Consider the following 25,647-nt stretch of genomic DNA (forward strand, 5'->3'; position numbering starts at 1 on the left):
GATGTTATTGCTGTGAAGATTTGCCAGATAAAATCCAATCATCTTATTTTGCATCCGTGTTTAGCTGTGATTAGATGGATACTAAATTTGATTTAGTATGTTGTTTTTGTGTTTTAGTTGTTGTTGTTTTTCAGAATAATCCCTGGGAAATTCAGCTTCAATATCAAATAGAGGTCACACTCAGATTGCTGCAATTCTTTATTTTCTTTAATTTTCTATTTTCTATTGTTATTTAAATGCCGGTCTTATTACAGCCAATGAACATGATCGTAGTTATTTCCAACACTCCGTATAGATATATACTGAAAATAGATTAAGTAGATGGAAAAACTTTCGTTTTTAGGTGCACTATCGCTTTAAAAATGATACTCGGATCATTGAATATCACAGATCATTCCAGGGAAGGAGTTAGATGTACAGGACACGTCAGTCTAGGTGAGAGACTGCAAACGTTTCTCTCTTTCTCCGTCTGCCACTGTCTTTTGCGTCTGCATATTCCATGAATGTGCATTTAATGCTTCTCCCGGGGCCTGAGCCCATGAGCAGCACTGAATCATGGGCCGAGCATTCAGTTCCAACAAAAATAATCCCTGCCGAGGAAGGAGCATTAGCCAAATGCTCTCTCGCAAGAATAGAAAACTCTACTAAATCTTACAGAGCAAACACAAGCTTGACACAGATGACCCTGTTGTCTGCATGGACACGATGACTTCCATGGCTCTCTGTGCAGGGTCTAATTCTGAATACTGACCTATAGTACATCACAATCACAGTTCATCATCATTAGCTGGATATCATGATTTCGTTTAGCGGATGGTGCTAAAATGGTCAATATATGCAACATATACTGTAAGAGCCAGAGGACATCCTCCATCTGCTCTGAAAAGCTGGCGTCATACTTTAGCTGGACATTGGTCTGCACGTGCTGCAGCTGCCCAACCTCTCGCTTTAAAGAATCATTTCCTCATCTTTCTCAAAGCATTTTTTTGTTCGCCTTCATCTTCTTCACCCTCCTCCTCCTCCTCACCTCCGTGCTAGCCAGAGTCTTCTACATTCATCTGTAAAGTTACCAGAAAGTGCAAACAGATGTCCCTTAACAAATTGGATACCTCTCTGCTTCTCATTAGCTCGCTTCTTACAAGGTTGGCTGGATCATAGTTGGTTTGGCCTCTGCATTTACTCGTCTACCAAACAGAGGAGAAGCAAATGTGAACATGAAGAACTGATGCCGACTGTGTGGTTGATACCAGCGATCACAAACCCTAGAATTTTCATCATTATCTTTACATACAGCAACCTGTGGTTATTATGCTGTGAGAGTACGCATATAATATAAGTGAAAACATACCATAATTTCTGTCTCTACAAATACTACCTGGTCTAAAGACGTTTGAAAGATTTTAAATATTTAAAAGAGAAATATTTTAAAGAGAAATATTTTAAAGAGATCATTAACAGGTTTGTTAAAAATATAATATATGATATGATACATAATAGATTTTGGAGATTTTCTAAACTTAGAAACCTTGAAGTTAACCAAGCCTGAATAACGTTACGAAAGTAAACGTAGTTGTTGACTATTGTTAATTTTTGTTTGATTATGGGGAAATACCATATATATAAACAGAAATGGGCTGAAGGAAAACCCAACATTTTGCTATTTCAGAAAGATATGATTATATATATATATATATATATATATATATATATATATATATATATATATATATATATATATATATATATATATATATATATATATATACAGTACAGACCAAACGTTTAATATATCCTTATAATTCAGCTTTGCATCACAGAAATAAATTATAATTTAAAGTATAATAAATTTAAAAACAATTATTTTAAATTGTAATAATATATCACAATATTAATTTTTTTCTGTATTTTTGATAAAATAAATGCAGGGTTGATGAGCAGAAGAAACTTCTTTCAAAAACATTAAAAATAGTAATTTTTCCAAACTTTTGGTCTGTCCTTTATATTGTGCCATGCGCTTTCAATCATCATGCAGGATGCCCACTTAGGGAGTATAAACCGTGCTGAACTTTCTCCATTTATAGACATGTTTGTCTCACTGAGAACTGATGAACAGAAAGCTTTCAGAAATACTTTTATAATCCTTTCCAGCTTTATACAACCATTCTTAATTTTTAGTGGTTATGAGATCTCTTTTTGTTTGAGGCTTGGTTCACATCAGGCCATGTCTCTAGCAAATAATAAACTCAACATTTGTAAGTGTTTTATAGGACAGGAGCTCTGACCAACACCGATGCATCACTTCACTGCAGATCAGGTCAAGCTTATTTTACAAACCATTTAATGCTGAAATCATACTTCTGCAACTTTAATAGCATAGCTCCTTAATTACTATTGGAAAAACAGCTCAATTTTGCGGTTTGCATGTCTAATGTGAGGCAGATTTGTGTTCTAGTAGAAAAGGAGCTCAAATACATTGTTCTTGCATTGACTCGAATCTTCCATGCCCCTGGTACTGCCTTGTGCACTCGTCTCCATACATCAGTCATTCAATGAGGAAAGCGTGCCCAGACACATCTTTCCATGTTGATCAGCATCTTCATGCAAAGTCTTTCACCACTTTCATTTACAAGTCAGAGCCCATGGGAACCCAGTGTTAACTTGGCCAGAATCAAACTCCATCTGGCTGAGGCACTTCATGTTTTCCCCAACTAATCAAGCTATAAATGCTTAGTCTAAATAAATGATATGATTAGATGTCTTTTGGCATACTTCATTCTGACTGGTCAATGGCTTTCAGTAGTACAATTTTTTTTTTTTTGTATAATGAGCAATAAACTAGACAACTGACAAATAATTTCAACTGATATCAATATTTCATGTCAGTTTATTTATACATTTTCTATTTCAAATAAAGGCTGTATGTTCTGTCGTTCAACCAATCACACAATGGCTGCTGGAAATTCAGCAGCAGAAAGCAAAGTATCACAGCTTCCCCAATTTCTTTTTCCCACAAAAGCAGCACGACAGTTTTCACACTGATAATAAGAGGAAATGCAAGCACCAAATCAGCATATGAGAATGATTTCTAAGGAATTACGTGACACTGAAGATGAGTAATGGCTGCTGAAAATTCAGCCGTGATCAAAACAACAAATTACATTTTATTAAAATAAAGTTTTTTTTAATCTAATATTTCAGCCTTTGTGACCACAAGAGACTTACCAAACTAAGTGTAAAATATAATAGTTTTATTAAATGTCATTTAAAGGCTTAATTTATACAAAAGTTTCAGAGAACAGGTGGCGTACAAGGCTTTGTGGACTGGTCTCTTTTACATATTTGTGTTGTTAATCTTGACACAAACAACTTTACAACTATCTTAATTATTATTGACCCAGTGGACTTGAGCAATGATTAATGTTCAGCAAGAGATAAAGTATTTCTCAATAACTTGAAACACAATGACGGTGATTACAGTCATTTGATTTCTCTTATCCAAAACATTTTAGGGAATTGCCAGAAACTACCGGCATAACAGGAACTCTTGAAACAACAAGCTGGCTAAAGAAACATCTCGGTTACGTATGTAACCTTGGTTCCCTGAATAGGGAACGAGATGCTGCGGTGACGTCACCACGTATGGGAACACCTCCGGTGTGACGAATGTCTGAAGCCCTATACCATCCCGCCAATCCTATTGGCCAAATGGCGCATAGCACCACCCTACGCATGCGCACGCATGATATACCTGGGTGCAGCGCGCCATTTCGCTCAGATTTCATGACTGAAGATGAAGAAATTATCAAGGTACGGAACGGCCAGAACCGCAGCATCTCGTTCCCTATTCAGGGAACCAAGTTTACATACATAACCGAGATGTTCCCTATCATAGGTCACTTCGATGCTGCGGTGACGTCACCACGTATGGGAACGATATACCAAAACGCCTGACGTACCTGATAACTGAGATCCGAGGAAGCATCTGCTCAAGCGGAGAGAACCCGGGAGCCAGGAGCCATCCTCACATCCAGACTGTAGGACTTGATAAAAGTGCTCGGTGAGGACCATCCTGCCGCAGCACAGATATCATCCATAGAAGATCCACTGAGAAAAGCTTGAGAAGAAGCCACAGCTCGAGTGGAATGAGCCTTAATTCCTAAGGGCGAAGCGAGGCCGCGCGCCTCATAGGCCAAGAAATTGCCTCCACCAGCCAATGGGACATGCGCTGCTTTGTAACCGCATGGCCCTTACTTTATGTCCAAAACAGACAAACAGCTGGTCAGATTCACGCCAAGGGGCTGTACGATCCACATAAGTCTCTAAAGCTCTCACAGGGCAAAGACTTAGATCTCCTGACCCAGCCTCAGCAGGTGAAAAAGCTTTCAGGAACACTTGCTGAAATTGAAAGGGGTTAGATGCGACCTTAGGAACATAGTTAGGCCTGGGCCGCAGCAGCACCTTCACAGAGCCCGGTGCAAATTCCATGCATGAGGGTGAAACAGAAAGAGCCTGTAAATCCCCAACTCTCTTGAGGGAGGATAAAGCCATGAGAAGAAGTGTCTTCAGTGTCAAGAATTTATCCGATACGGTCTCCAAGGGCTCAAACGGATGCCCTGATAAACCTAGCAACACAATGGATAAATCCCATGAAGGAACTCGCACAGGGCGGAAAGGCCTCAGCCGTCGCGCACGCTGTATGAAACGAGAAACTAGTGGATGACGCCCCACAGAGGCACCGCCTATGTATTCGTGGTAAGCAGAAATGGCTGCCACGTAAACTTTTAAAGTGGCTGGTGTTACGTCATCCGAAAAACGATATAGTGCAGAGTGTCTGAGGGGGCGCTCAAATAACAGCTCAGTTCAGTGACGCTCGAAGTGCTTGTGCTGCGAGACAGTCAATGTTAGAGCGTGGGGACTGCAGTGAGAGGGTTGGATGTGCATTAGCAGTCCAACAGCACTCTTCAGTGGAGGGCACAGACCCCATCAAACATAGAAGGAAAATGCATGCGTCAAACTCGCTGTGTTTCGTTGTGTATTATCCTGAAGCGTGTCCACGGCAGGATTTAATCCAACAAGATAAACATAGGGCCACGCCGCTAGCGAGAACGCGGCAGCTGTATGAGCCGTCATAAACTGGCCATATTCGCTAGTCTCTTGTGGCGTCCCTCAGACTCTGAAGGCTGAATAGTGCAGTGTCTGAGGGGCGCTCAAATAACAGCTCAGTTCAGTGACGCTCGAAGTGCTTGTGCTGCGAGACAGTCAATGTTAGAGTGTGGGGGTAAGAACGAGAGGCTTCTCGTAAAGAGCCGTAATAAGAAAATAAAATTTGCCGAAATAGACACGACTAGATACGTCTTAGACGAGACTAGGTCGCGGCGGAGTTTGGCGCGATCCGTTCGGCTAGAGAGGTAGTCAAACGGCATCGCTATATAATAGCAGTCCGCCATGTCACTTAATCGTGGCAAAAACCTGCGCCGTTCGTGATATGCGCTGATAAGGCTGCTTCCAGGACCTCGAAACCTCTTGGTGGAGGTCCGTGAGAAGGGTAATTTATCCACCGCGCGAATAGCCACATAATAGCACACTGAGGAAGGGGAAGCGTGTTTCTCCTGTCCGCTCGGAGGGAGAGAACCGCTTATGCCGGTCAGAGCCTACTCTGAGTTCGAAGCTGCAGTTAGACAACATAGTATAAAGCAAAAATGCTCTGATTAACGCGCTCGAGTAGGGAAGAGCGAGCAAGTGGAAAACTCCAGTGCATCACTGTACTCATAGTCAAGCCGCACATATCGCCCCTAACCAACACCTCGTGCGGGGCCTCGGCGACCGCAGAAGCGAACGGTGGGGGTTAGACGCGAGGCGACTGAAGAAATAGACTCCAGAGCGCGGATACTTTTCTTTATTTTACCATAGCCGTAGGCTATCACAGAGAGAACATGTAGAGAGGCTGCAAACGAATCTCTCATGAGTGCCTCCCTGTGATAAACCCATATACGGCTCTTACCTTTCGTTGACTCATCGCGTCCGCGAAAGAGGAGTTAAACACTGCTCGAAGAATATCGCTGGAGAACGCGAGATGATAGGGCACAGATGATTCGCTATTCCTGAAGGAATGAAATCTGAGCGAAATGGCGCGCTGCACCCAGGTATATCATGCGTGCGCATGCGTAGGGTGGTGCTATGCGCCATTTGGCCAATAGGATTGGCGGGATGGTATAGGGCTTCAGACATTCGTCACACCGGAGGTGTTCCCATACGTGGTGACGTCACCGCAGCATCGAAGTGACCTATGATAGGGAACTGGAGAAAAAGTGCCCCCTTCTGGACAAGAACGCCACAGCAAACAGGAAGTAGTTATTAAGAAAATCACAGTATGCATGCTGCTGTTTCAACAATAATTCATTCTAAAAGAAAAAAAATATATATTTATTAGAAATAAAGGCAAAGGTATTGATTTCTTTAAAGAGAAATGGTGATTTTCCTTATTCAGTCTCCAAACCAGGGAATACAGAGGAAGTGATGTCCAAGCTCTGTTTTTTTTTTTTAAACATTAAAACTGATGATGCGGACTTTTGGCATGTCCACCACCAGTTGTACTGTGGGAAAAGTGTTTTTTCAGATGTCCTCTAGAGAGAGCCTTCTGCCACTCTCTTAAACAGTGTCTGTCTCTGTTTTGAGGTCATGTTCTCACATGACTCCTGAAGATTGGTCACGATCAGCGTCTGCTGAACAGTCTTTGTTTTCACCCACACTCTGCCATTCATCCCAGCAACCAGCTCAAAGGGAAATATCTTCTCCAGGTCCTTCACTATTTCACTCTGAGGAGCTGGAAGTCTGATGGAAAGAACACCAGCTCATTCTTTACTTTAACTTTTAAATTCTACAGTCAAAAATACAATTGTTGGGCTGTTTAGCTTTTCATAAAGTGTTGGGGAAAAAAACATGCAAAATTGTTGCATTTTATCCATTTACATCTGTACATTTGAATAATATATATATATATTTAAAGGCGATTCTTTGATATGAGCAAAGAACCTGCACATAGGTCCTCCCTCAAATGCCAGGTATGAAAGAGATGCCTGTTCACGTCCTCCCACACACCTTCTCATTCAAAGAGTTTTCTTTATTTTCATGACTATGAAAATTGTAGTCACACTGAAAGGCATCAAAACTATGAATTAACACATGTGGAATTATATACATAACAAAAAAGTGTGAAACAACTGAAAATATGTCATATTGTAGGTTCTTCAAAGTAGCCACCTTTTGCTTTGATTACTGCTTTGCACACTCTTGGCATTCTCTTGATGAGCTTCAAGAGGTAGTCACCTGAAATGGTCTTCACTTCACATGTGTGCCCTGTCAGGTTTAATAAATGTGATTTCTTGCCTTATAAATAGGGTTGGGACCATCAGTTGTGTTGTTCAGAAGTCAGGTGGATACACAGCTTATAGTCCTACTGAATAGACTGTTAGAATTTGTATTATGGCAAGAAAAAAGCAGCCAAGTACAGGAAAATGAGTGTCCATCATTACTTTAAGAAATGAAGGTCAGTCAGTCTGAAAAATTGGGAAAACTTTGAAAGTGTCCCCAAGTGCAGTCACAAAAACCATCAAGCACTACAAAGAAACTGGCTCGCATGCGGACCACCCCAGGAAAGGAAGACCAAGAGTCACCTCCGCTGCGGAGGATAAGTTCACCCGAGTCACCAGCCTCAGAAATCGCAGGTTAACAGCAGCTCAGATTAGAGACCAGGTCAATGGCAAACAGAGTTCTAGCAGCAGACACATCTCTAGAACAACCGTTAAGAGGAGACTGTGTGAATCAGTCCTTCATGGTAGAATATCTGCTAGGAAACCACTGCTATAGAAAGGCAACAAGCAGAAGAGACTTCTTTGGGCTAAAGAACACAAGAAATGGACATTAGACCAGTGGAAATCTGTGCTCTGGTCTGATGAGTCCAAATTTGAGATATTTGATTCCAACCACCGTGTCTTTGTGCGACGCAGAAAAGGTGAACGGATGGACTCTACATGCCTGGTTCCCACCGTGTAGCATGGAGGAGGAGGTGTGATGGTGTGGGGGTGCTTTGCTGGTGACACTGTTGGGGATTTAATCAAAATTGAAGGCATACTGAACCAGCATGGCTACCACAGCATCTTGCAGCTGCATGCTATTCCATCCGGTTTGCGTTTAGTTGGACCATTTATTTTTCAACAGGACAATGACCCCAAACACACCTCCAGGCTGTGTAAGGGCTATTTGACCAAGAAGGAGAGTGATGGGGTGCTGCTGCGCCAGATGACCTGGATCTGAACCCAATCGAGATGGTTTAGGGGTGAGCTGGACCGCAGACAGAAGGCAAAAGGGCCAACAAGTGCTAAGCATCTCTCGGGGAACTCCTTCAAGACTGTTGGAAGACCATTTCAGGTGTCTTCCTCTTGAAGCTCATCAAGAGAATGCCAAGAGTGTGCAAAACAGTAATCCAAGCAAAAGGTGGCTATATTGAAGAACCTACAATATTACATTTTCCGTTGTTTCACACTTTTTTGTTATGTATATAATTCCACATGTTAATTCATAGTTTTGATGCCTTCAGTGTGAATCTACAATTTTCATAGTCATTAAAATAAAGAAAACCATTTTAATGAGGGTGTGTCCAAACTTTTGGTCTGAACTGTATACCCTGCTAACAACATTAGGTAACTGTTAACTTTATATTTATATGCTTTAATTTTGTTGCTGTTAAACTGTATTTAGAAAACTAAAAAAAATGAGTATAAACTAATATTAAGAACATTTTATTGAAGAAACAATGAGCATATCCATTTATTTAAAATAAAAATGTCCCAATTTCCAACAGAACAAGTTAAAATAAGTGCACATAAACTTTGGGTTTCCTGGGGTGAGTCTAGTTCCTCACCCGTCTATGTTGGGAGTCTGTCCAGTACATATTTGGCTGTTTATGGCGCAAAATCCCACTTTTACACACTTGAACTTCCTCTCCGGAGCCCTGGACCGCATATCTCCGGGTAAAAGAACCGATTTTCTCTTTAAAACAAGCATGTATTGTGTGTCCATTGCAAAAAAGCAACGTGAGAGTCCTCCAGTGTTTGTGTGCCTCCGGAACCGAAAAGGAGTCACTCTTATTTTCAAAATAACGGTTTAGAAATAAAATGAAAAATTTTATTTTGAAATCACTGATTAACCACCCATCCTTTAAAAAACAAAACTATCAAGAACAACAGAATTAAATCGGATAGGATACGTTTTATAATTTCCAAGGATTCCTGTTTTACGTTACACCGTTCCCTTGTGACTTAAATCTAAAATAAAACATTGCCCTGATGGAGTACATTTCGAACAATTCAGATATACTGATAATTTAAAATACGTTGAAAAGAAGAGGTATTAGCTTACTTTTAATCGGCATATGAAATCCATTCGGTAGCCGTGATTGAGACTAACGGAAATGCGTCAATGGGACTTTTATTGTTTTCCCGTTATGGCGGAGCACACAGAGGCAGAAGGAATTGGCCTGGCTGCTAACAGGTGCGGATTTTGCATTATATTTCATACACCGGCTAAAACGAACGACCAGTTATAGTTAGCTTTAGTTTTTTCCTTAATAACACACCGTGTAACACTTCGCAGTTGGCTAACGCGAATCTCTTTAAGCCTCCTTTGGCCTGTTGGTCCGGGGACAATGAAATCTGCATAACAGCAGACGACTGAGTGTTGTTGTTGTTTTTAACATCGTTATGTCCTGACTTTTTAATTTATCCCACTTCAAATTATAGATCGTGCATTTAGACATAATTGCGTCATATACAGTCTATTATGGCATATCAGGGATATTTAATGTGCGTTATGGTTCGTAAGAATGATTTGTACTGTGTTGTTTTGCAGTTTAGTGTCAGTCTGCAGCAGTCGTTGTGTACTGCACAGATACTGTTTGTTAATAAGTTTGTTTTCGCTCCATCAGCATGGCCCAGCAGCCAGCAATCCGTTTCCCTGCCACTGCCCCTCCTTCTGCAAACCCCTCCACCCGCAGGCAGCCTTTACTGAGCACCCCCGTGCCTCCCTTTCCTATGATGAGGGGTCCTCCACCTCCTGCCCGGCCGCCCTTCGGACGGATTCCCTTTGACCCCAGTGTGCCCCCTCCCATGGGTGCCCCTCCTTTACAGGTATGAATATTATATCATATGCCACTTATGTAATTCCTCAACTTTGTTTGGGAATTGGGAAGTTTTCATTAAAACCTATGACTTATTTTTCCATTTAAGAGACCCCCGTTTATGCCTCCACCTGGAGGATCCATGCCGCCTCCACCTGGCATGATTTTCCCTCCAGGAATATCACCTACAGCCACTCCTGCTCCTCCTTCTACAGAAGAAATCTGGGTGGAGAATAAGAGTCCAGAGGGAAAGGTATGATTCTCATACTTCATGGAATGAAAGACATCGTTGGTTCCCTATGGCAAGTTGTTATGGCTTGTATTCAAGTCACTTCTCATGGGGAGTTTTGGTTTTGCATAACTCTTTGATGAATAGGAAGTTAAAAGGAACTGCTTTTATTTGAAATGGAAAACTTTTGTAACCTTATAAATGTTTTCACTGTCCTTTACTATCAATTTAATGAGTCCCTGCTGAATAAAAGTACTATTTTTTTTTTTAGAAAAACTAACTTTTGAACTGTAGTACATATTCAATATTAAAACAGTATCATGTATTTATAAATATACTAAAGACATTGAGTTAAAAACATCTATTTTAAGAAATAAATGCATAACTGTATGTATTTTATAAAGTTCACTATGCATTGCATTCAAATCAGTCAGTGCAGCTGACAATTAGACAATACCATAGATACATACTTTGTTGATTTCTTAACAGTGCAAACATTTTTACCTGAAATCCTCATCTTTTTGCGTTTCCTTTCTATTTAGGTGTATTATTACAATGCACGTACAAGGGAGTCATCCTGGACGAAGCCTGAAGGAGTGAAGGTGATCCATCAGGCTGAGCTGGGTCCTATGATGCTGAGCCAGGTGGCTGCAGTCAGCGCAGGCTCCTCTGGGCCTGGTCCGTCTGTCAGCATCTCAGCTGCAGCCAACAGCACTACAACCACACACACCTCCCAGAGCCCCTCCACTGTCATGAGCTCCACTTCCTCTCCCAGCATTACCACAGCCTCCCCTCTCCTCCCAACACCTGTATCAGGTAAATGTCATTCCACTGAGGCATCTAAATAACAGCTTTTATGAGATTTCATTTGTTGACCAACAATGTATAAGCTTTTGGGTCAGAAACAGCGTTATGGAGAAGTTTGTTTCACACCCTGTATGTTTGTTTATTTTGTTTGTTTCTGGGTGTACGAAGTTGTTTAGGGTCAGAAAAAAATGTTTTGTTCCCCATTTTATTTGTTAATTATTTTGTCCGGATCTCAAAAGTTGTTTCATATATATATATATATATATATAAAATATTAGAAACGCGTTTTGGAGAAGTTTATGTTGTTTCACATTTATTTGCTTGTTTCTTTAATTTTTCTGGGTTTTAGATATTGTTTAGAATCAGGATTTGGGAAACAATTTTTGTTTATTTTGTCTGGTTGTCAGATGTTTTTTTTTTGTTTTTGTCAGAAACACATTCTGGGAAAAAATGTTGTACCCCATTTGTTTGTTTATTTTGTCTGGATGTCAGAAGTTGTTTTGAGTCAGAAATGCCTTCCGGAGAAAGTAGTTTTGTTTCCCATTTGTTTGTTTATTTTATCTGGATGTCAGAAGTTAATCTGTGATCATTCTGTACCCAACTGTTTACTCTATAGTCCATGATGTCGTGGAGATGTCTTCAGTTGTAACCACAACCCCCAGTGCCATGTCAACCACAATAGCAGCTGTCAATCCTCCAATGGTGACGGTCGCCATGTCTACAGGACCGCCACCTCTGCCAGTGGCATTGTCCCATGCTGTGCCACAGCCTGCTGGTCCAATGCCAGGATTCCCTCCGGTCATGGTGCCACCCTTCAGAGTGCCCCTTCCTGGCATGCCTATTCCACTGCCCGGTGGGTTTCACTTTTGAACTTGTAGAACCATTTATACCCTGTTCAGAATTCTTCTGCTCTAGTATGTGACGGCCTTTCTCTCCTCTGTTCCTTGTCTTTCTGTCTCTTTCACACTATCCAGTGCATGTCTGTAATTTGACTGGAACCTGTAGCGTCTAAAAGATGCCCACTACTAATTGGATGACAGTTAACAAACATCTTTAATTAAATTTTACAATAGAAGATGATTCTAGAAAGCAAAGCAAGCTTTATTGTACTATATTAAGCGATGAATGCAGTTTAAAAATACTGCATTAATGTTGTGGCATTGCAGAAGTGACATTCAGTGTTCTATAGATGCCAAGCAACATAGGCTGACCTTAATGCCTAATTTCAGTTGAATATAGATCAGCTAGCACTGTAGGAGAATACTGTGGTATTTTCATCATAAAAGATCCAGTATTTACTCTCATGACACCTGGAAGCAGTAGTTGACGTATGTTTGTGTTTTTTCCAACACTCTGTGCTTGCTTATACACTCTTTCAGGTGTAGCAATGATGCAGATAGTAAGCTGTCCCTATGTAAAGACTATCTCTCCTACCAAAAACGGTAATTCCCTTCCCCGTTATGGCATGTTAGTTATTGTTGTGCAACTTTATGCTTTTTAAAAAATGTCATTATTTCCAGTTAGAGGCCCCTCTGTTTCTTACAAACGAGACCTTTTGAAGACTCACGTTTCACTTTTTCAATTGTTTTTGACCTAACATTTTGCATAGTTGGAGTAGATCTGTTTTTTTTCCCCACTTCTGAAAACTTGTAATAGTTACAGCTGAGTTATAGGCAGCGACATATATAATAAACTGCTTTAGAAATGTAGATAACAGTGTTGTGATTTGTTGTAACTGTGTTCCTACCTTGTCTGTTTTTTATTTAATGTTTTTAATGTGATACTGTGGTGGAATTGTCTTTGCATGCATTAGTCCCATATTTCACAGAATGTTTAGATAATTAGTGGAGTAGATGAATCATCCAACAAAGATTGTATAATGGCCAAATCTTTTTCCTGTTGTGTTTTTTTTTTACTATACAGAATCGTTATGATTGTCATTCTGATTTTGGAGGAAAAGAGCTACATGTTTTGAACTGATTCTGATTTTGTGTATGTTATAACAAGGTATGCTCCCTGGCATGGCACCACCCTTGGTACCCATGATGCCCCATCAAATGGCGATGGCTGGGCCCTCAGGACTGCACGGAGCTCTGTGTACATCTGACTGGACCGAGTTTAAAACCCCAGAGGGAAAATCCTACTACTACAATAAACACACACAGGAAACCACCTGGGTCAAACCAGAAGAACTCAAAGAGACAGGTTAGAGACTGGGTCCATGGTGTGACTTAAATAGAAATAATCAAAATATTAATTACCAATGACATTATCTATTTCAAAACTTGTTAATCTCTGTGTTTCCATAATAGAAAAAGAGAGTGAGAAGATCAAAGATGCAGTTCTTGAAATGATTGAGGCCGAAATGATGGACATGCAAGATGGAAGCCCAAGAATTGACCCACCTAAAGAGAAGAAAGAGGTTAGTAGCTTATCTGGTTTTCTAAATTGTTGTGTGTAAACAAGCATTTCTGACATCTCTGTGTGTTACTCTTAGGAGCTAAAAGAGGAAGATATGACCGAGGAACAGAAGGCCGCGAAAAAGGCAAAGCCTGTTGCAACCACACCCATTCCCGGCACGCCATGGTAGGCAACTGCAATTTACACAGATTTATTTGATCCAATTTACACAGATTTAATAGTCCAATGTTTTATTTTATAAATCACCCTCAACATGAGTTCATACAGTGAAAAGGTTATTTAGTTTGAGCTGTTGGATGTTGGCATTTTATATTTGATTTACCGGTGCCTAATGCTTATGCATATGTGTCAGGTGTGTGGTGTGGACGGGCGATGAGCGGGTGTTCTTTTATAACCCAACCACACGTCTGTCCATGTGGGAGCGGCCGGAGGAGCTGGTGGGACGTGTTGATGTAGATAAAGCGATTCAGGAACCTCCCCACAAAAGAGGCCTGGACAACAGCCACAAACTGGGTAAAGGCCATCTCCAAAGAATTGCATCTGCATATTTAGAAAGAATCCTGATAATACTGTATCTAAACCATGTGCAATGTACTAATTTTAGCAAAAATATCACCCGCAAGTAATATTTTTGGTCACAAATGCAACCATTTTAGGAGCGTTCTGGAGCCCTTGCAATAAGAACAAATTCGACATGGTATATTTTTTAGATTTTTCTAAATTTGTCTCTACACCACTGAAGTCAAAAGTGGGGAAAACTCCTGTATTTCAGCTGTAAGCATGCAGAGTTGTCTATCCTTGTCTGACTCCTTCAACAGCTTGTTAATAACTGTTTAAATCTTCTGTTTTGTGTGACAGTGCTGGCTAAAGAGGAGCAGGAGTTCCCTGTAGCAGAAGACATACCCGATGATGAACCCAGCAAGGCCAAGAAACGAAAGTGAGAATTTGTCTGGGAACTTGTATTAAGAAAGGAAACAGTCAGTTTTGACTTTGTATTGACTTTAAGGTTCCATGTCAGAGGAAGTTGCATAAAAATACATGTCTCCCATAACTTGAAGGTAGTTCACACCAAGTCAAATCAAATGAAACTAAAGTATAAAATATTCACAACCTTTTTATCAAAACTGTTAAGTTAGAAGATTTCTTCATTCTCCAAAATATTTTGGATACCAGAATAAATTGTTCAACATCTGAGCAATTAAAAATGAATGTTGTCTCTAAATAAGATGGAAAACTATTATTATATTATGGACTGTGAAGAAAGTCATGAAAGACATTTTGTTTTGACATCTTGTGCATTTTCATGCCAAAAATTCTGACTTAATGTGAATAGGCTGGTTTATTCTTCTGGCTGAATAGTTGTTTTGTGCATTAGGATAGAGGAGAAGAAGGAGGCCGATTCGGAGAAGGAGGCAGCTATGGAGGCAGAGCTTAAGGCAGCGCGTGAGAGAGCCGTGGTACCTCAGGAAGCTCGGATGAATCAGTTTAAAGACATGCTGCTTGAGCGAGGGGTAAAACACATACACATTTTGTTCATTTTATTATATACAGTCATGGTCAGAATGGTTGGTACTCTTGGAAAATATGAACAAAGGTGAACAAATCTGCAATGTTTATCTTTTTGATCTTTTATTTAAAAATTTTAAAAAAATCCAACCTTTCATTGAAGTATAAGAAATTAAAATTGGGGAAATTGTATTATGAAATAAATGTTTTTCTCTAATACACATTGGACATAATTAATAGTACATTTTTATTCCGTACTTTTTACATTTTTACATTTTATTATACACAGGGTACTTTTTTACTCCTGTGTGCATCAAACCTACATTGAGTGTTTGCTGCTAAAAAATTGGTTTCACTCAGTGTGATGGATCATTAAAGGAGTTTGGCCTAACATCATATTTATATTTTTGTGAAACAGGAAGCCATGGCTTGATAATTTCATGTGCTAAAAAATGCAAATATGAATGGGAATAATCTTCAGCGGTATCTGGTTTCAGAGATAACAGGTTTTCTTAATTTCTAGGCATACCAATATAATAAATGCACATTTTGCAATAATAATAATAATTAATGTTTCTTGAGTCACATATCAGATAAAGGGTTTCTGAAAGATCATGTGACACTGAAGACTGGAGTAATGGCTGCTGAAAAATCAGACTAGGTTAAGGTATATATATATATATATATATATATATATATATATATATATATATTTTTTTTAATTAATCTATGAACCATGTGACTGATTGACTATCCTAGTTAGTTAGGCTCAGTTTTAAATCCAGTACTATTATTATACTAATATACTTGCACTTACTTATACTATTTAAGTTAACACAAATCAAACCAGTTTAGGGCCCAAAGTATTTCACAACAAAATGGCGGAGAGATTTGGCAGGGCACGATTCACGCAGTGCGGTTTCTATATTTATTTTCTGGCCTGAAAGGTTAAACCCATCATTTGTTTTAAGCTTTGGTCCTCATTAAAATAATCACCTGACATTTTCAGGTGATCAGAGAGTCTCACTACATCCCTCCACTCCCTCTCTTGGCATCAGATTTGATGTTTCTACCATAAAATATGGATAAACACATATGTTGCTTATGTGATGGAGATCCCTTCAAGTCTGTAGTAGAGAGCTATCTGACCTTTGCCACGCCATCCTTGGTAAAAGATGAAAGGCACATTTGCAGTCAAAGGGTCTCATCATCAAGGCAAGACCCCTTCCCCCCGCCGTGTCTGAGAGGAGCTGTACAGCAGCATATACACTCATCACTTGAGAAGACGTGCTGCCCGTTCACTCCCGTCTAATTACACCTCTCGCACTGCGCCAATTACCATGGTGGGAAAAGAAAGGGTTGGAGGCTGAGAGATGGAAGCTGAGGACCACCTATCGGTGTGTCATTTATTAGGGATGGTGGAATGGAGGATGAAAAGCAATGGGCTCACACACCCTGACTCCAGCGCCACAGGAGGGGGACACCTACTGAATGCTCTCTACTCGTTATAATGGCCCTAATTAAGAGGAAGGGGATTGAAATGGCTCGATAGCTCTTTTTCTCCATCTCTCAATGTCTTTTCTCCATCTCATCTTTTATCAGGTCTCTGCCTTCTCTACCTGGGAGAAGGAGCTTCATAAGATTGTATTTGATCCACGTTATCTGCTGCTCAATCCCAAAGAGAGAAAACAGGTACACAGAAACGTTATTGAACTGCTACCATGTCCACAATATAAACAAAGATTGATCTGTGTACATTTGCCCACTTATCTCACACCACTGTCCACTCTACAGGTGTTTGATCAGTATGTGAAGACGCGTGCTGAGGAGGAGAGGAAAGAGAAAAAGAATAAAATCCTGCAGGTCAAAGACGACTTCAGGAAAATGATGGAGGAAGCTAAACTGGGTGTCAGGTAATCGCTTAAATCTTTAAGTCAGTAAGGACCATCTGGATGAAGCTAATTCATCAGTGCTGTTTGTGTTAATGCTGGTGTTCCCTGGTTTCATTTTAAAGGTGTTTATCAGAAATAAGCCAATTAGGTTATGAAACAATAATTTATTCACTTTTGTGAACAACCTCTAAGTTTCTTTTTCTTTATTTAAAGTTTTGAATTAACTTAACAGATATAACAACAGACTTAACAACAGATATTGACATGTCTGATTCATTAATCAAATTAATCGCATGTCATGTACAGTACAGTTTAAAAGTTTTGGGTCAGTCAGACTTTGTTACTTGTGTGTGTATATATATAAAATGGGATAATATAAAATAATAATAATATATATATATATATATATATATATATATATATATATATATATATATATATATATATATATATATATATATATATATATATATAATCTCACCAATATGTTCACTAAGGCTGTATTTATTTAATAAAAAATACAGAGATAGAAAAAAATTATTCATAATTCATAAAAACAATAATATTGTGAAATATTATTACAATTATTACTATTTGAATGTGTTTTAAAATGTCATTTATTCTTGTGATAAATGGAAAGTTCAAAAGAACAGATTTAGTGGTCCCACTTTATATAAGGTGGCCTTAACTACTATGTACTTACATAAAAAATGATTATTGTGTTCTTATTGTATTGTAAAACACTTTTGCTGCTATTGAGGTGGGATAGGGGTAAGGTTAGGGAGAGGGTTGGAGGTATGGGTAAGTTAAAGGGTGGGTTAAGGTGTAAAGTATGGGTCAACAGTGTAATTATGAATCTAATTACAGAAATTAAATACAGATGTAATTACATGTAGTTTTTAAAAAAAATATAAGTACAATGTAAAAACGTGTATGTACAGAATAAGTACATTGTACTAAATTATTAATTAAAATGTAAGTACATATTAGTTAAGGCCAATTAATATAAAGTGGGTCCGATTTAGTTTATATAGAAATTTTTTATAAAAGCGTAAAAACCTTTAATGTCACTATTGATTTTTTCAGTAATGAATTTAATGCACCATTACTGAATAAAAGTATTAATTTCTTTAAAATAAAATCTTGCTGACTGCACAATTTTAAACAGTGGTATGAATATTTAACTGATTGGCATCCATAATTCAATGATAACCTGATAAGGTCTCAGTTACAACCACATCAAAGTCAAGTAATTTTTATTTCTATAGTTCATTTCACAAGCTATGAACTTTCTTAGCAGCTTTTGAACTTCTGAAAAATAAAATCAGATCTTAAATCCCTCCAAGTGAGTTAAGAAAAAAACTGTATAAAATGTTTAGGTACAGGAGAGAAAAGACTTTGAGAGGAACCCATCTTTGCGTTGCATTGAATGTAATATGCTAAAGGCATAATCTAACAGGACTAGGACTTTCTTGTCTTCACAGAACAACATTCAGTGAGTTCGCTTCCAAGCACGCAAAGGATTCACGCTTTAAGGCCGTTGAAAAGATGAAAGACAGAGAAGCCATTTTCACTGAATATATGATGGCCTTCAGAAAGAAGGAGAAAGAGAACTCAAAGAATCGCGGGGAGAAGGTGAGGAAGTGACGTTTTGTACAGAACTGTTGAGATGTCAGTCCGATTAAACTTTCAGAAGTGCTGCTTGTTATTTAACTGACATTAAATACAATAGAAGCAAGTGCTCAATAGGTGCACATAGAAGAACCAGAACCCCCTACCTAGACATTGTTATACACTGAAGCCACAGGAAGTGCTCCTAAGTGTTCCTGTGGCTCAGTGGTAGAGCATTGTGTTACCAGCGCAAAAGGTCATGGGTTCAATTCCCAAGGAACACACATACTGGTAAAATGCACGACAAGTCGCTTTGAATAAAAGCCTCTGCTAAAATGCCTTAATGTAAATATTATCTAGTGGTAACTTTTTTAAAATACTTCACATTGATTATGTAATACACTGCATGTTCACAGCCAAATACACGCGCAGACCGAGACCAAGAGTCTGTCTGTTAGTTGTTCGTGAGCTGTAATCTGCCCTGGCGTTTGGTCCACACACTCACTGTCTCTGTGGCTAGGGTTAAGTGCAGAGCATCTCGGATGATTGCCTTTGGCAGCTAAAGGTCAGCAATCAAACATTAATGCCAGTGAAATGTCACCTGTGTGGGGGGCCATAGGTTAGAAGGGAGTGTTCACCAGAGGATGTCCATCTTAATTCCATGATAATCAAACCATATTAACAATGATCAGGTGTTTTAGCCACAATTTTGATTTGCTGCAATGGCCGGTAGCAGCATTAGACTCCTTAACCACTGGCTTTGGACATATGTTACTGTAAATGTGTAGTTAAGAATTGATTTGTTCATCTAATTGTATCCTGCAAAAAAGCTCGAAAGAGATTCTAGGCCTTCACTTTTTCTGTCCTATTACTATCTTTTATCCCTTCCTTCCCTATCTTTTACTATTTTAATTGAAGGATGAAACCTTGTATTATGGGCACTTCTTGAGTTTATTGCGATCTTATGATAAATAGCTTGTTGTATTTCTCAAATGTAAGTCAAAGAATACAATGATATAAGTAAATAATCATTTGATTTGACTTGCCTTGCTCTTAGGTGCAATAGTGTTCCATCCCATAGGTATTTGAACCTCCTTCCTTTACCCTACGAGCCTTGATCTATACAGACTATATTGGAAGCTGCTTCCCTGCACTTATATGTGCTGTGAACATGTCATGTCTCCAACCCCTGTATCACTTTACCACAATACACTTACATTTGGAGTCATTTTGAAGAAATTAGCTCTTTATTTGAGCAACTACACATTATTCGGTGACAATAGCACACTGGTGATACTTCATGGATGTCTTGTTTGGAGGTTGAAACTGCAACCCTTCCAACTTAACCATTAAGCATCAATCCCCTACAGATGTATGTTGCTGTTGTTTTCTTTAAGGTCAAGCAAGACTTTTTTGAGCTCCTGTCAGATTACCATGTGGATGGTCAGCAGCGCTGGAGCAAAGTGAAGGAAAAGATGGAGACTGACCCTCGCTACAAGGCTGTGGAAACCTCTGCAGCTCGAGAAGAATTCTTTAAAAACTATGTGGAGCGTCTGGCCAAGGTTAGTGAAGCTGCTTCACTTCACACCATGCTTTGATACCAACGTAACGAGTGAGAAATACATAGAGAAATGCATGAAATTGTTAGGACAATACTTTTACAGAATGGATAAAAGACAAATGTAAACATAAACATGTATAGTTTGTATGCATGTTCTCCGCTTTACCTGGTCCTTGATCTTGATACTCCTCCAGAATCCGGACTCTGAGAAAGAGAAGGAGCTAGAGAAACAGGCCCGGATAGAGGCCAGTCTAAGGGAAAGAGAGCGCATGGTGCAGAGATTCCGCTCGGAGCAGACCAAAGAGATTGACCGTGAGCGAGAACAGCACAAGAGGGAGGAGGCCGTCCAGAATTTTAAAGCACTCTTGTCTGATATGGTACTAGACATTGTTAAAACACGGCTTCATATCATGATGCCAGATCAAGCATCTCAGTCTTGAACCTTGATCTTAAATCTAATGTGAAATTGACATTGAAAATTGTTTTTTGCATGTGACAGGTGAAGTTGCCTGATGCCAACTGGTCGGAGACACGTCGAACCCTGAGGAAGGATCACCGCTGGGAGACATCCTCATTGCTGGAGAGGGATGAGAAAGAGAGGCTTTTTAACGAGCACATCGAGGTCCTCGCAAAGAAGAAAAAGGAGCAATTTCGCCAACTTCTGGACGAGACGATCTCGGTACATGGTGCCCTGATGCCATTAACTCTGTTGTCAGTTAATTTGTTGTTAATCTGAGTTAATTTCTTCCTCTACATCAGATCAATTTGATGACTTCTTGGAAGGAAGTGAAGAAACTCATTAAAGAAGATCCAAGGTGCATCAAGTTTTCCAGCAGTGACCGAGTAAGGCCTGTCTTTGCTTCTTGAACAATTTTTCAAAAACATGTATGTGTTGTACTCCTCTAGTCAAAAAGTTATGTCTTTGTTAAAGCTAAAGAGTAAGTCTTTGTTCCTGCTGTTTCACCATAGAAAAGACAGAGGGAGTTCAGTGATTACATCAAAGACAAGTACATCACGGTCAAAGCAGACTTCCGAACTCTTCTGAAAGAGACCAAGTTCATCACCTACAAGTGAGAATCTTCAGATCTGTGATTTATACAATTCCAGATTCTAATGTTACCCTATATGAATGCAATTATGTAGTAAGAGAAACGGTAAATATAAAAACTGTAACAATTGGCCTATTCGTTATTGTAATTACATTATCATAGTGATTTCATGCAATAATGCCGTTTTGTGAATAAATAGAGCTACATTTGTACATTTTCTGAAGAAAGTGTTGGTCAAAATGTAAATGAAACTGCCTGCCCAAAAGTAATTAATCTTGCTGTTAAGGTGTTGTGGAAGTGTTTTTGCAGGAAGCTATGTAGATGCTGTGGTTTACTGGGTGGCTGCTGGGCCCAAAGAGCATGTCTTTTATATTCTGTTTGTGGCTCAGGTTTATCCTTTATTTTTAGACTATGGGATGTTTTTACCACCCATCAGCTAAAACTGTATAAAATCAACAAGCTAATTTATTAGTAATGTCTTAATTTAACTGAGGGTAAGAGATTTATGCAAAGCAATAGTGATCATGACTAGAAATAACTCACATAAAACATAAAACACTCACATACAAGTTATGTGTAAAAAGTGTTATAGTTCTTCTAACTCAATTGCTTGTCCTTTTTTTGTGTCTCAAGATCACGGAAGTTGATGCAGGAGTCAGAGCAGCACTTGTCAGACATAGAGAAGATCTTGCAAAAGGATAAAAGGTACCTGGTTCTGGACTGTATGTCAGAAGAGAGGCAAAAACTCCTCATGGCGTATGTGGAAGAGCTGGACCGCAGGGGACCACCTCCTCCCCCCACTGCCTTTGAACCTGCTCGACGCTCCACTAAATGATCGCACACACCTCCCAGATATTTTTTCCCACTCCTTGGGCCCACACTACCACCATTGACATTATAGACTCGGTAGAAACAGTAAATCACTCCAGTTCAAAGGTTCTGCTTTGTCAAACCTTTTAAAGTGAATGGTACATACCCACTTGCCCCTAGCTCATGCCACAGAGAACATGAGATAATGACCAATCAATTCAGCTAAGCATAAAACAGAGACTAAGTATTTGGACCAACTGGAAGGGTTTTTATATGATGCATTTCATCTCCACAAGGAGCCACAATGTTCTTACACAATCTCTTTATCCGTCCATTCGAGGGTTAAAGCCACATTAAATGCTCAATGGTAATTGGAGAGAGTCTGTCTTGTGTTCGGGTAACTGTCCTGAACGTCATCTGGTGCATATCACCACTTTTTTTCCCTCCAGCCCCCTGCTACAGTCTCAAATTGCGAACATCAGTTCTGTTTCACACGTCCAGTCTTTTGCTCCAAACTGTTAAGAAACTGTGATTTGTTGAAATTGGGAGTACCTCCCAATTTTATTAACATTTTTTGGTGACTTTAGTCACCCACAGGGATATTCAAGAATTATGAAAGCGTCTCTGTGTATATTTTATCTGACTGTTGGGTTAACATGTAAGATGTTTCTAGATGATGAATATATATGGAGAATATGTATTCATTAGTTTGTTTACAGTGTGTAACAACTGACCATATATGCACTGGCAGTTGGCAATGTCAGCTGGTCTTACAGTTTAATTTAATTGTTCAGATGTTTCTTAAAAAAAGAAATTGTTTTTTGGACTTGCTTTCTGTACAGCTGATGTTGAATAAAAGCAACCATTTTTTTTTACTTCTGTGACTGGATTTTACATTTAGCAGGTGTGTGAATTAAGTGTAGAACAGCTCAAAGCAGACCACAGAAAACACAACTCCTCCGTAGGTAATATATACATATACATTTATTTTACAAAAAAATTATTCCCTTAATACTTTCTTTACAGCATATTCGTTCTGTAGACATTTTAATTTCGATCTTATTGTGTAAATACTCTCATAATAAAGAGGGGTAGATTGCAGATATCATCAAAAGTAAGATTTAGGCAGGAGAGATCTATCCACAGCTTTTCAGCATTTTTATTGTCTTGGTGGACCTGTGCGCACAAGACATCACCACACTTTAGTGATATTGCTACCCATAATATATAATACAATATAAATAATACAGTCATCTCTATATACTCATACATCATATCAAGCCAGTTTTATCACTTTTATCTTAAACACAAACAAACATAAATAATTATGATTAGTCACGATAAGTGGGAGGGGGGGGGGGGCGAGTTCAGATGAGGTCTGATCTATTGAATGTGTTTTTTTTTTGTTCTTTCGTTTTGAAAAAATGTAAAAGAAGAGAGATTCTCGCTTTTTTACAGTTTTCTTTCTTTCGGATCCTGATTTTCCCAGGGCACAGGATCATTTTCGTGTGTCTGGGAGCCAGTCTCCCTCTCCTGCCAGAACTGCTCTACGTCTTGCAGTACTATTCCATCTTTGTTGGTTGGGCTCTCCTGCTGCCCTTCACTCTGGCCTGGTTGCTTCTCAGGCTTTTGCACCTCTGTTCGCCCAGGCTGGTGTGGAGGGAGGTGGGCTGATGTTTCAGGTCTCGGAGTGGGTGACTTTGGGGCAGTCGGGGTGTGTGGTCCTTGCTTGTGTTGTTTCGGCAGTTGTTTGCGGAGGGTGAGTCTACGCCACAAGCCAATGTACCCCTCCCTGAACTCCTCGGAGAGGGCGAGAATGATGAGAGGGTTAACTAGAGAGATGGAGAACATGAGGAGCTGGGCGAATAGAGTGAAGAGGACTGGAGGGAAGGCACCATCGGTCTCTAGCGCGTGCCGCATCCAAACCCAGGACACCCATTGTGGGAGCCACATGGTGGCCATTGCCACCGTCAGGCTGAACAGCATCAGGGTAAGTTTGCGGGATCGGATCTGCGTCCGCAGGTTCTTGGTCTTGCTGAACCTGCGATGGCATCGCCCATACGTCTTCCAGAAATAAAGTAGGGTGAAACTCAAAGGTGTGCAGTAGGCCAGAAGAGGGTACGCCTTGACATACATGGACATTAAATCGTGGGAATCGACTGGCACTGTCTGAACACAAATCATTCCATTTGCTTCTTTTTGGAGGGTGGAGAAAAGCCACTGGGGAATGGGGACCACACACGCCAAGAGCCAAGTAAAGAGCAGGACCACTAGGATAGTCTTCAAACGGATGCTCACTTGCTTGGTGGGGTTACTGACATACCTGTAGCAAGCTTTGGCCATTATGGCCACAGTAAAGCTCTTTGCAGCCATACAAGAGTGCAAGAACCAGTCACAGGTCTTACAGACAAACAATCCCAGGGTCCAGCTGGCACGGGAATAAGCAGTGGCTTTGAAGGGAACAGCGAATGCCAGGACCAGACCATCAGCTAGCAAGAGGTTGAGGATGAGCGCATTGATCAAAGACAGCTTACTTTTACGCGCGTTGGTGATCAGGACTGCCATAGCCGTTACATTCCCGGTGAAACCCAGGACGCAGATGACTCCCAGCACCACTGGAATCCAAAGCCTCAGATCTCCGTGCTCCAGGTGCTGATATCCACTTCTCTCTAGGAATGAGCCTCTAGCCACTGAACTGTTCCCGGCGCTCATGTTCATAGCAGGTAATTTATCAATTTCCACTGTAATAGATTGGTAAATGGAGATAAATTTGCCAATGTGTGCAGTTAGAAATAAATTATCTCTCTCAAAACTGCGTCTAATACCGCGCGTTTGTGAACTGATAATTCCCCGTGATCTCTTCCCGCCTTTGACTAGACGGCGCGAAAGCGGAGTGACTTTATAACGGACGTTTTGATTGACAGGTGGCGTCCCCAGCTGACTGACAGCGTTTAATTCTGCCCGTCGCGATCCTCCCGAGGCCAATTAAAATGATAACGGGTAAAAGGCACCGACTGCTGCAAATGGACATAAACTTATTTCTTCTGTTGTCACTGGAAATTATGGATTCATAACACTTCATAAGGTATTATTAACACCTTTTATAATGTTTGCCATGTAACGTTAAGTATATATCTTATTCAAATCCAAATGAAGAGAACTGGATAGTTTTACTCGAGTCATTCTCATAGTAACGTTAGATTTGTCTTAAATTTAAAGTGAGGTATAAAAGCCTTTAAGAACAAGGGACAAAAATTACTGAACATTGCCGACCAGGAAAAGCATGGTCTATGTTATTGTTGTCCCATTAATGGGGCATGTTGTCACACTGTGAGCGTTTGCGAATGAAAATATTCATTTTATTAAATTTTAAATTTTAAGTTATTTTAATTACATTTTAAATTGAATTTACTCTTGTGCGAATTCATACCAGCGTGGTCTTATTTTTTCTGCTTTTTATCCAAAAGAAACTTGATACTGGAATTTTAATTAGGAAGAATTATTATAATTTAAAAACAAGAATTTGTGTCATTGACTCAAAATCTTAAAATCATATTGAAACTGGTATGACTAACCGCATACAAGTG

General features: G+C 39.7%; 2 protein-coding genes across 5 annotated transcripts; one reads left to right on the plus strand and one right to left on the minus strand.

The window, feature by feature from the left end:
• The first annotated feature begins 9,006 nt into the window (after positions 1 to 9,006).
• On the plus strand, positions 9,007 to 22,935 carry LOC128027621 (transcription elongation regulator 1-like). 4 transcript variants are annotated; one of them, XM_052615385.1, is made up of 21 exons: positions 9,007 to 9,029; positions 9,983 to 10,184; positions 10,284 to 10,427; positions 10,946 to 11,219; positions 11,827 to 12,063; positions 12,590 to 12,652; positions 13,218 to 13,415; positions 13,523 to 13,632; positions 13,708 to 13,796; positions 13,984 to 14,144; positions 14,490 to 14,568; positions 15,007 to 15,142; positions 16,740 to 16,829; positions 16,932 to 17,050; positions 18,514 to 18,664; positions 20,038 to 20,202; positions 20,396 to 20,578; positions 20,701 to 20,880; positions 20,961 to 21,044; positions 21,171 to 21,271; positions 21,884 to 22,935. In XM_052615385.1, exons 2-21 carry the CDS (start codon positions 9,984 to 9,986, stop codon positions 22,083 to 22,085), a joined length of 2,967 nt encoding a protein of 988 aa, XP_052471345.1. In that variant the 5' UTR covers positions 9,007 to 9,029; position 9,983; the 3' UTR covers positions 22,086 to 22,935. The 4 variants fall into 4 exon arrangements, with proteins under 4 accessions (XP_052471345.1, XP_052471346.1, XP_052471347.1 ...); XM_052615387.1 differs by lacking the exon at positions 9,007 to 9,029 and adding an exon at positions 9,420 to 9,549; XM_052615386.1 differs by lacking the exon at positions 12,590 to 12,652.
• A 137-nt stretch (positions 22,936 to 23,072) lies between these two features.
• On the minus strand, positions 23,073 to 25,326 carry LOC128027087 (G-protein coupled receptor 151-like). Its single transcript, XM_052614398.1, has 2 exons — positions 25,320 to 25,326; positions 23,073 to 25,032 (listed from the first exon to the last, which is right to left on the minus strand). Exons 1-2 carry the CDS (start codon positions 25,324 to 25,326, stop codon positions 23,513 to 23,515), a joined length of 1,527 nt encoding a protein of 508 aa, XP_052470358.1. The 3' UTR covers positions 23,073 to 23,512.
• Positions 25,327 to 25,647: the final 321 nt, after the last annotated feature.

This window comes from Carassius gibelio, chromosome A14 (genome assembly GCF_023724105.1).
Source record: "Carassius gibelio isolate Cgi1373 ecotype wild population from Czech Republic chromosome A14, carGib1.2-hapl.c, whole genome shotgun sequence".
Taxonomy (NCBI): domain Eukaryota; kingdom Metazoa; phylum Chordata; class Actinopteri; order Cypriniformes; family Cyprinidae; genus Carassius; species Carassius gibelio.